Source organism: Nannospalax galili, unplaced genomic scaffold, assembly GCF_000622305.1.
Source record: "Nannospalax galili isolate Female #2095 unplaced genomic scaffold, S.galili_v1.0 scaffold381, whole genome shotgun sequence".
NCBI classification, from domain to species: Eukaryota; Metazoa; Chordata; class Mammalia; order Rodentia; family Spalacidae; genus Nannospalax; species Nannospalax galili.
In genome coordinates, this window is record NW_008347312.1 from 1,231,782 (window position 1) to 1,244,035 (window position 12,254).

Sequence of the window (12,254 nt, forward strand, 5' to 3'; positions counted from 1 at the left end):
GCCCCATCCCAGATCTCTGGATATGCCACCTGGTTCTCAAATTACTTTGTAATTTCTTTTCTTTCTCATGATTATTTTTTAAATTTTCACTGCACATATTCATTGTACATGGTACTGTTACATAAGGCTGTTTCAACAACGACATGTTGCATGTTGAGGCTATTTTCCCCCACCCTCCCCTTTACCCTGCTCTTTCTCACCCCTCCCCCTCCCGTCAGTCCCCTTTGCTCCCTGAAACCATCTCCATGTCATGTACACATGTGGTTTTATGTATCTGTATAAAATCTTGGAACCACAAATGAGAGAGAACATTCAATATTTGTCTTTCTGAGATCGGCTTAATTAGTTTAATATGATTATCTCCGGGCACGTCTTGCAAATGCACGACTTTGCTCTTCTTTATGGCTGAAAAAGTTCCACTGGATATATATGACACATTTTCTTGATCTGTGTCTCTTTTGGGACACCAAGGGTGGCTCCATAACTAGGCTATTGTAAATAGTGCTGCAATAAGCATTTATGGGTAAGCATCTCTGGTATGTTGACTTGGAGTCTTTCAGGTAAATACCAAGAGTGGTACAGCTGGGTCGTATGGACCATCTACTGTTAGGTTTCTGAGGAGCCTTCATACTGATACCCACGATAGCTAGAGCACTTTTCATTCCCACCAGCATGTGCAAGAGTTCTCTTTTGTCCATATCTTTACCAGCAATTTCAGGTGCTGAAGATGAGAATTGCAGTTATGGACTATAATGCCCAGCAAGAAGCTATTCATCTTTAACATTCCAGCGGTCGAACTTCTTTAAAACTAATCTTTACCCATTTAGTCTTGGATTGGTTATATTGAGGTCAGATGATACAACCCACAAATGTTCTGCTTTAAGGGATCAAAATTGTTTTGAAATAGATGAACATGTTTACAGATGGCCCTGTGGTGAAGGATAGAGTATGAGTTCTCTTTACAAGATCTGAAGTTTGACGTCTATATTACATAGAGTTTGTTGAGTGTAGTTTTCAGACTCTGTGTTCTTGTTCCTTTTTGTTTACATGTCCAAGGATGTCACACTGACATCTTCTACTGTGATAGGGTCAGATTGGTATTTCCTCTTCTAACAGGTTTTGCATTCTGTGTTCTAATGTATGCATTTTAAAAGATGCTCATGGACTGGGGTGATGGCTCAGTGAATAAAGTGCAAGCATGAGGGCTGTAGTTTGGATTCCCGGAACCTACATAAAAAACTGGACTGGTGGGGCTGGAGAGATGGCTCAGCGGTTAAGAACACTGGCTGTTCTTGCAGAAGACCCGGGTTCGAATCCCAGCACCCACATGACAGCTAACAACTGTCTGTAACTCCAGTTCTAGGGGATCCAATGGCCTCTTCTGCCCTCCGCGGGCATTGCATGACATGGGTGCACTTACCTACATGCAGGTAATACATGAATACACATAAAATAAAAATTAATAAATAAATTTTTTAAATGGACTGGCATGATGGCTACCTCTAATCTCAGCACTTGAGAGGGAGAGACAGGAGATACCCATGGAAAGCTTGCTAGCTAGACTACCTGGAATCAAGAGACCCTGCCTCAATAAATGAAGCAGAGAGCAATCAAGGAAGGCACCTGACATCAACTTGGGGCCTACACACTTTCAAGCACATGTGTGCAAACATAATTGCACACACCTGTGCCACACATATGTAAGCATGCATACACACACTCAGGCATGGTGGGGGAGAGGAAGGAAGGAAGGAAGGAAGGAAGGAAGGAAGGAAGGAAGGACGGAAGGGAGGAAGGAAGGAAGGAAGGCAGGAAGGAAGGAAGGAAGGCAGGAAGGAAGGAAGGAAGGCAGGAAGGAAGGAAGGAAGGCAGGAAGGAAGGAAGGAAGGCAGGAAGGAAGGAAGGAAGGCAGGAAGGAAGGAAGGAAGGCAGGAAGGAAGGAAGGAAGGCAGGAAGGAAGGAAGGAAGGCAGGAAGGAAGGAAGGAAGGCAGGAAGGAAGGAAGGAAGGCAGGAAGGAAGGAAGGAAGGCAGGAAGGAAGGAAGGAAGGCAGGAAGGAAGGAAGGAAGGAAGGAAGGAAGGAAGGAAGGAAGGAAGGGGTGCTGATAAAGTCTTTCCCTTTAATATTATCTCTTTGGACATATAAAATTTCTTCTTAGTGTGGATGTCCTGTGGCCTCCCCTTCCTTCTCTACATTTTTAGGTCAAGAAAAGCAGCTCATAGATGCTTGAACTTAGAAATCCCCCCTAAGAGCTCAGAAATTACTTCCTGACATCAGTCAGCATTGAGAGATTAGGGGGCTTGGGTATGACAGGGTTAATTCAAGGACTGAGGATTGGAAAAATCAAAGATGTTTAAGTAATCCCAGTCTCCTAAGTAAAAGAGAAGAACCAGGGCCAGCAAGATGGTTCAGTGAGTAAAGGTATTCATCACTCAAGCTGTGAGCAGGACCTGAGTTTGATCCCTAGAACCCATGGGGGAAGAAGAGAACCAACTCCTGAAAGTTGTCCTCTGACCTTCACACATACACTGTGTCACATGCACACACACACACACATGCATATAGACATACAATAAGTTTTAAATAAAAAATAAGTATTTATTAATTATTTGATAATTCCATATTTTAGTATATTCACCCCAAGCCCTCCCCTTAACTCCTCCTAGATCCACTCCCACCTCCCTACTACCACAACTTTGTGTCATCTTTTTTTAAATTTAATAACTTGTCAACTCCAGTTTGTGCTATGTACTTCTGTGTGTAAGGCCATCCACTGGGGCTTAATCAACCTACTAAGAGCCACCTCCTTAAAAATATTTAAAAAATTTTATGTATGTGTATGCATGTGTGTGCACTACAAATGACATATGTTCAGGTGCCTGTGGGGACCAGAAGTGAGTGTTGGATCCTCTGGAGCTGGAGTTAAAGGTGGTTGTAAGCCACCTGGTATGGGTGCTGAGAACTAAACTCAGGTTCTTTAGAAAAGCAGCAAGCGCTCTTTACTGCTGAGCCATCTCCCCAGGCCTAAAATGCTTTTACAAAGAGAGAGCAATCAAGCCCTCCCTTGGGTTTTATAACAACCACACTTATTGGGTCAAGTGGTCATTAAAGAAGGCAGTCATCTAATGCACGTTCTCCTCTCACTGGCCAGGAGAAACACACGATGCATATGTTTATTTTTAAAAAGTGAAAACTGGAGGCCAGCTTCTTTAGAAAGGCCTCTGTGTTGTCACTTCTCCAGAGGTTGCATTTCAGAGTCCTGATGCCCAAGGGATCTTAATGTCATTGAGTCAACATAAGAAAGAGTGAGATAAACTGACTAGTGAGTTAAGTAACATGAGACACATAGATTTCTCCACTGTAAACTCCAGAGTTTAGATCCTATCATTGCTCATGCTGAAGGAGCTATTAATAGAAGTCACTATTAATAGAAACAGCCATTAATCCGTGTTGTGTTTGCTGAGTTCTTGCTTCCTGGCATGGGAAACTCAATAGCTATTGTCCTTGGCTTTTCTTGAGTACAAAAATACCGTCACATGATTCTAGGTTCGTAGCCAACGTTCCCTTCCTATCATGTTGGTTCACATCAAAGCTCTTCGTTGTCCACAGTTCTTTTTCTTCTTAGCTCTTCTGTGCTAGAATACAGTGCCACCACTGACCCCTTGAGGCCATTTTCCAAGAGCTTTGTTTAAAAGGTAGAGCTACATTGGGCTGAGGCAGGTGTATAGTCCCAGGATGCCTTGGCTGGCTGGCTGAACAAACATTGGAAGTTTAGAATCTGCCTTTCCTGAGGTATATCAGCAATGGGGATGTTAAAAATATACTTTTCTGGGGGCTGGAGAGACAGATCAGTGGTTAAGAGCACTGTCTGCTCTTCCAGAGGACCAAGGTTTGATTCTCAGCACCCACATGGCAGCTAACAACTGTCCATAACACCAGTTCCAGGGGGAATCAGATGCACTCTACTGGCCTCCATAGGCATTGCAAGACATGGGTGCACTTACATATACATTCAGGCAAAACACTCATACACATAAAACAAAAATAATAAATATTAATATATATACTTTTCCAACTTACTTCAATAGGACTAATTTTAATAATTTCTTCAAATGATAGGTGAACCATGTATCTGCCCAAAATCCATAATTTTTCTGCACTGACCCATGAAACACACTCATCTACAAAAGAAGGAGAAATAAATAAGTCAAAATAAAAGCATTTAAATGGGCTGGAGAGATGGTTCATCTGGTAAAGTGCTTTCCATATAAGCTTGGGTTCCATCCCCCTGAACCCACAATTTAAAAAAAAAAATTAAAAAGCAGGTATAATGACATACACTTGTGATCCCAGCACAGGAGAGGAAGAGATAGGGGGATTCTTGGGACTTGCTGGACAGTCAGTGTAGCCAAATCAAGAAGTTCCAGGTTCAGTATGAGAACCTGTCTCAAAAAAGTAAGGTGGATGGGCTAAAGAGATGGCTAGCAGCTGAGAGCTTGCTACTTTTGCAGAAGACCTGAGTTCAGTTCCATATCAGGCAGCTCACAATCTTGGGTAACTCCAGCTCCAGGGGATCCAACACCCTTTTCTGGCCTCCAAGAACATACACGTGCACACAAACACAGATCCACATAAATTAAAACAACATAAATCTTTTAAAATAAAGATGAAGAGTGATTAAGGAAGATACCCAGCACCCACCTCCAGCTTCAACAATCACACATCTGCACATGGACCTACACACATACACACACACACACACACACACACACACATCCTTAAACTAGGATTTACACTGGTTTGTGGTGATGTGATCAGTGGCATCTTTGACGTCAGGACACCTTGTGGCATTCATTAACTGATTTAACTACCATGTATTGCATGCGACCTGTGAGACCCTATGCTACATACAGGCCACAGCCACAAGTAACCACCATCTGAGACTTTGCTGCTCGTCAGTGTGGGCCCCAGATGAGCAGCATCAGCATCACCTGGAATTTGTTAGGCACTCGGGTAGTTTTTTTCGTACCTGAGACCACAAAGTATAATGACTTACTTTGTGTTCAGTTCATTACTCGATAATCTGGTAGTTTGAAGTATGCTTGACTCTCTTTTATTACTGCCTGCTTTATAACCCAGCTGATGATTGCAATTAGTGGATTGTCTCCTTTTTAATTGTCACTGTGTTACTATAATGAAACCAAAGTTTCCTGTCTGTACCTCAAGTGTGCCCCAAATCTCTGCTTGCCTGGACCCTTTTGGCCACTTGGAATATTTTTCCTTAATTCTTACCTACCTTCAAGACTGAGCTCAAGTTTTCTTCTTCCTTGAAGCCTTTTGTTTTTGTTTGGGGGGTGGGGGTACATGTGTGTGCAGAAGCCAAGGAACAGCTTTGGATGTCATTTATCAGGTACTGTCTACCTTGTTTTTTGAGACAGGGTCTCTCACTTGCCTGGAACTCACTTAGTAGACTAGGCTAGCTGGCTAGCAGGTCCCAAGAATTCACCTGTCTCCACCTCCCTAGCACTGAGATTATAAGCACATGCCGCCATGCCTGGATTTTTTACATGTATTCTAGTGGTTGAACTCAAGTGCTCACACTTGCAAAGAAAACACTTTCCCAACTGAGCTATGGTCCCAGCTCTTTGTTTTTGTTTTTGCTTTTGGTCTTTGTTTTGTTTTTCAATATTTTATTTCTTATTTTTATTTTATGTGTATGAGTATATGGCTTGCATGTGTGTAAGTACCCCTGTATCATGCAGTGACAGAGGAGGTCAGAAGAAGTAGTTGGAGCCGCTGAAACTGGAGTTATGGAAGGTTGTTAGCCGCCATGTGGGTGCTGGGAACCAAACCCAGGTCCTCTGCAAGAGTAGCCAATGCTCTTAACTACTGAGCAATCTTTCCAGCCCCTTGGTTTTGTTTTTCATTTAGGCAGTGCTGGAGATTGAACCCAAGGTCTCACTGCACTTGGGCAAGGACTCTACCACTGAGCAGCTCCACAGCCCTCTTTTCACTTCCTTATTTTGAGACGAGTTCTCACTAAGTTGCCCAAGCTGGCCTTGAACTCTCTGCATGGCCCAAATGGGCCATGTAGGTGCTACTCTCCTGCTTTAGCCTCCCAAGTCACTAGGATTACAGGCCTGTGCTACTAAGCCTGGCTTAAGCCTTCTCTTACATGCTTAACAAAAATAATCTCTCCCTTCTCAGAATTCCCAGAGGACTCTGTGTCAGTATGTTCTGGCATTTGAAATCTCCCATCTGTGATATGTCAGTGGACTTTAAAAACAATCACAGCCAGGCTCCGGTGTCAAATTGGAACTGGCTAAGATTGCCCCCAGGCCTTTAGCACAAGACTTTTACACACAGCAATATTGTACTGGTGGCATTTAAGTAAAAAGAAAAAGTGAGAGCATGTGAATCTGTCACCAAAACCTGTTTCAGGAGGTTAGTGTAGGCACTAACAAGGTCCAAAAAGATGGAAAAGTCTGCTTCACAACATCTGGGCACCTCTCCAAGTGCATGAATCACAAGGATGTAGATCAGGGGCCGGGGAGATGACTCCATCAGTCAACTGCCTGCCCTGCAAGCCAGGGGACCTGAGTTTGGATCCCTAGCACTTACATAAAAAGCCGGTCATGGCAGCCTATTCTAGCACACGGCCTGAGGAAGGACAGTGGTGAGGAGACAGGCAAATCCCCAGTTCTCTTCGGCCAGCTAGTCTAGCCAATCAATGAGCTCCAGGTTCAGCGAGAGATCCTGTCTCAAAAAATAATGCAGAAAGTACTTGAGGAAGACACTGACATCAACCTCTGGCCTCCATGTGTACTCACATGCCCACATGTACATGTTCTCTCTCTCTTTCTCTCTCTCTCTCTCTCTCTCTCTCTCTCTCTCTCTCTCTCCTCTTCCTCCTCCTCTCCTCTCCTCTCCCTTCCCCTCCCCCCTCCATGAAAACATATACTACACACACACAATGTTTTGAAAATAAAGTGTGTAGATCACTGTTAACCTCCAGCATGGCCACTGAAGGAAAGAGTAACCCACGGAAATCACAAAAGTCATGAAGAACCAAGCTGATTTGGCCTTTTTTCAGCATGAACTATATTTCGAAAGTGATGATCCCCAAGCCTGGAATGTTTTAATAGGCAAAGTACTTTCCATTACCTCAGGGAGGTTCATGAGAAAAAAATATAAAGTCCAAATAGAGTGAATTTAAATTCACTATAGTTTAATAATGGAACTAGCCATGTAGGAATTCTAGAAGGAAAATCGGGCCCTAATTAAACTCTGACAATAAAGACTTAGGAAAGCATAGAGGTTGAATGGCCTCATCAGGGTTACTTGGTGTGAGATTCAAGCTCCTGGAGGCCATGATTACCAGCCAGGTGGAGAGAACTCAATCATGCATTAAAGACACCAATTATTAATATTATTTAATGTTCCTCACATAAATCTCAGATATTAATTCCTGGAAAAGGATTGATTGGCATTCTGTGCTCCTGCTAGCTTCCTCTACTTGCCCCCAAAACACACTGACCCTTTTGGTCTGCTGTCCCTCAGCCCTGAATGTCTTCCCTCCTCAGCCCCACATGATAGTCTGTCTCCTCATTTTGGTCTTAATTCAGATGGTATCCATTGATGATGTGGATTCCAACATCAGTGTTCATACAGAGTTTCACTGAAACAAGGTTTTTACTCATCCATCATCTGTGAGTACTTTCAAAGTGCAGTGTCAGACAGTAGACTAACAAAGACCAAAACGCAGAGGAGGGCCTTTCACTTGGACCTGGAGCTCTCCGACTCTGCTAGTTTATCTAGCCAGCTTGCCCTAGGATCCTGTCTCTACCTCTTGAATGCTGGGATTACAGGCAAGCCACATCCACCCAGTTTTCACCTGGGTTCTGTGGCTCTGAGCTCTGGTCCTCATGCATGCACAGCAAGTGCTTTACCCACTAGGCCATCTCCCCAGCCTTGTTTCCTAATACTTTTTCTTTTATTTTTTTTTAGTTTATGTGTATGAGTGTATCACCTGCATGTATGTAAGTGTACCTGTGTCATGCAATGACCACAGAGGTCAGAAGAGGGCATCAGAACCCCTGGAGTTATAAATGGTTGTTAGCCACCATGTGGGTGTTGGGAATCAAACCCGGGTTCTCTGCAAGAACAGCCAGTGCTCTTAATTTCTGAGTCATCTCTCCAGCCCCATTTCCTTATTTTTTTAAAATGCCTTGTAGAAAAAGCATTTGCCAAACCCCTATTCTAGGCTAAATTAGTACTCCCCCTGTGACATTTATCCATTTTATTTTCTTCATAGCAGCTACTAACCTCTGTCTCTCTCTTTCTCTCTCTCTCTCTCTCTCTCTCTCTCTCTCTCTCTCTCTCCCCTTGTTTAAAAATTCTCTCCACTTTCCCTCCCACAATAAAACAGTCATTCCACAAGAGCAGAGATTTCTATCTTACATGCCTCTGTGTTCTCAGCTGCTATGCCTGGCTATGACACATAGTCAACTCTTGTTAGCATTTAAAATCTTGTACCATTACTATTACTGACAGTAAACATTTCACAAGTTGAAGCTATCAGAGAAATTGCTGCATTGGTAATCTACATGGCCTGTCTTTTCCGTCTTTTTTTCAGTTGTAAAATGCACATAACCTAAACTTTACCATCTTAGCCATTTTAAGTACAATCATCTCTCAGTATCCCTAGGGGCTTGGACCCAGAACCCCCTGCAGATACAGAAATCCTTGAATATTCTAGTCCCTTATATAAACTGTGATGGCATTTGCATGTACACACACACACACACACACACACACACACACACACACACACCGCCACCGCCGTGTTCTTTAAACTGTCGCTAGATTACTTACAATAGTGAACACAATGTATATACTATGCTAATTGCTGTTTATTGTACTGTTTGGGGAGTAATGGCAAGTGAAAAGTCTGCTTAGTACAGACACAGTTTCTTCAAAGTATTTCCCATCCACGGCTGGTTAAATTCACAGATGTAGAACCCACCTATACAAAGGACCAACTGAACATTCACACTGCTATACAACCATCACCACCATCCCAACCCAGAAACTTCTGCATAGAGCAAAACTTAATCAGGTTCAGTTAGTAAAGTGCTTTTTGAGCAAGCATGAAGACCTGAGTTCAATTCCCAAACACCCATGCAAAAGAAAGCCTGATGTGGTGGCATATGCTTGTAATCCCAGCACTGGGGAGGCAAGGACAAGCAGATCCCTGTGCTTGCTGGCCAGACAGCCTACCCTAATCTGCAAGCCCAGGATCCCAGTGAGAGGTCCTGTCTCAAAAATAGATAACTAGCACCTAAGGAACAACACCCGAGCTGTACTCTAACTTCCATACACACACACACACACACACACACACACACACACACACACACACACGGTACACACAAAAAGGAGAAAAAAACTGAAACCATACCACCATTCCTGTCCCTGCATGTGGCCACTACAGAACATAAGTAAGCCTTTAGTATGCATGTGCCAAATACATGAACCCTGAATGATCTTTGCATGGGTTGTCAGGAACCAATAGATGGTTTCTAACAAAATTCTCTTCCTTCTCTCACTTATTTTAAATATTCTAACAGTTCTCATCAAATCTAAGATGTCACTACATCTTCTAGTTTGCTTTCTGTTGCTGTGACACCATGACCGAACAACTTATGAGGAAAGGGTATAATTGGTTTCTAGGTTACAGTCCATCTTTGAGGGAAGCCACTGTAGGAGCTCAAATATGAAGTCAGAAACTGAAGCAGAGACCATGGAGCTTACTAGCTTGCTCCCAGCCTCACATTCAGGTATCTTCCTTATACAGCCCAGGCCCACCTGTCTTAGGGATGGTGCCGTGGGCCCTCCTACAACAATTACCAATCAAGAAAATGCCCCAGCTGGGCATGGTGGCACACACCTTTAATCCCAGCACTTGGGAGGCAGAGGCGGGCAGATCTCTGAGTCCAAGGCCAGCCTGGTCTACACAGCCAGGCCAGTTGGAGCTACAGGGAGCCCCTACCTCAAAAAAGACCAAAAAAAGAAAAGAAAATGCCCCACAGAGAGGCCCATAGGCCAATCTGATGGAGGAGATTCTTCAATTGAGATTCCCTCTTCCCAAGTGTGTCAAGTTGACAACCAAGATTAGCCATCACACCACAAAAGGACACACCATTAGTTGTAAGATACAGACATGTTCTTATTTCAGAAACCTCAATATCTGAAGAGCAGGTTGATATACCATGGGCTTTATTCCATTAGCTACATCAGATACATTCTGAAAGTATGGCAGGGAAGGGGGTAAAGTCACAAAAGCAATGAAATCAAACCCCTGCTTTTAGAGGTGAAACACCTGTCTTAATGTTTGTCTTCTCCCCAAAGTGACTCCCCCATTCCACTCCCATAATCAGTCTCACCAGTAATGTTGGAGGGTGTCCTCAAAATCCCAGTCATCCAGGAGTAGAGAGCTTTCTGGGCATGAGCCGAGGTTTGGTCGTAGAGCTCTTTGAACACTGTGGATCTAAGAGAGATGGACACAGAGGCTTCCATTCACAGCATCCTGGAGAGGCGCCAAGACAGCAACGTGCCCAGAGCTGCCATGTTGAAACCCTCCCTGCACCTTTGCTGTGTGCAGTTATCATCCCCATTTTTCCTCTCCCCACCCCCACAGCTTCCAAAGAGCAGTCGACATATACTGTCTCCATTTCCTCACCTGATTTCTTTATGTGTGTGTGTAGTAGTTTGGTTTCTTTTTTGTTTGTTTTGGGTTGTTGTTGTTGTTGTTGGGTCTCCCGGTAGTCACAGGATTCGCTATGGAGACCAAACTGGCCTCCAACTCACAGAAATCCCCCTGCCTCTACTTCCTGAGTGCTGGAACTAAAGGTGTGTGCCACCATACCCAGCACGTGTAGTAGTTTTTAATTTTTTATTTATTCAGTTTTATTTTATGTGTATGAGTGTTTTGCCTATATGTATTTAGGTGCACCATGTGCAGGCAATGCCTGTGGAGGCTAGAAGACAGCATCAGATCCCCTGGAACTGGAGTTAGGGACAGTTGATAGCCGCCATGTGGGTTCTGGGAACCCAACCCAAGGCCCCTGTAAGAGCAGCCAGTGCTCTTAGCCACTGAGCCATCCCTCATGCCCTATATGGAGCAGCTTTTTTGAGATATACTTTCCATGCTCTATAATTCACCCATTTAAAGTATATCATTCACCAGCACTCCAGGAGGTGAAGACAGAATTAGGAAGATCAGCCTTGGCTATATAGCAAATTTGAGACTAGTTTGGACTACATGAGACTCTGTCTCAAGGAAATGAAATCATGAAATTTTCGGGAGAATGGGTAGAACTGGAAATTATTATATTAGGTGAGGTAACCCCAATCCCAGAAAGACAACCACAGCATGTTCGTCCTCATACACAGATCTTAGCCTAATTTTCACAAATGTGTGAGTGAGTTACGTGGAGGTCAGGAAACTAGAAAGAATCCCATGAGAAAGGGAAATGGTTCTAAAGGAGAGGGGTGGGGAGGGAGATAGAACACGTGTGATATGAAAGTAGAAGGGAGAAATTTGGGGGGAAAGGTTTCAGCAGTGATGGGAGCAGAGAGAGGAGGGGATGATGGCTGGTTAACCAAAACTAAGTATGTGTAAAAATGGCAGAAGGAAACCTGCTTTCTTTAAGAAAATAGGAAAATTATATAAAATATATAAAATAATATATAAAAATAAATATATTATTTGATGGTTTTCAGAATATTCTCAAAGTTATGAAACTGTCATCATCATCACCATTTAGAACATTCACATTCAACATCTCACAAAGAAACTCATTCACTTAGCTGTCATCCCCAACCCCTGGAAACCACCACTCTCTATGGATTTGCCTCTCCTGGGCACTTTGTATAAATGGAGTCATGCCATACATGGTTCCTGTGTCTGGCTCCTTGCACCTGCATGATGTTTTCAAGGATGATATGTGTTGGAGCACATATCAGGCCTTCACTGATTTTAATGGGGAAATAATATTCCATTGTATGAGTATATTACATTTTGGTTACCCAGTCACTATCGTACCACTCCCCAAGGCTGTAGTCACAAACTGTGCCTTCTTGCCATACACAAAGGTCCAGTTGTTCCAAATAGGACTTGCCATTTCACAGCTTCTGGCACTGCCCACCCCTCCTGCTCACACTGAAAGCCACCTGAATCTCTGCAGCCTGGA

The 12,254-nt window shown here is 43.4% G+C and overlaps 1 protein-coding gene across 1 annotated transcript in view; it reads right to left on the reverse strand.

The window, feature by feature from the left end:
- Positions 1 to 12,254, reverse strand: part of Otoa (otoancorin) — a 79,772-nt gene that overhangs the window by 56,072 nt on the left and 11,446 nt on the right. The window contains exons 8-9 of the mRNA XM_008843890.2: positions 10,446 to 10,549; positions 4,081 to 4,181 (exon numbers count right to left, since the gene is read on the reverse strand). Of these exons, the coding sequence (XP_008842112.1) occupies positions 4,081 to 4,181; positions 10,446 to 10,549 (205 nt within the window). The remainder of the gene's footprint in view (positions 1 to 4,080; positions 4,182 to 10,445; positions 10,550 to 12,254) is intronic.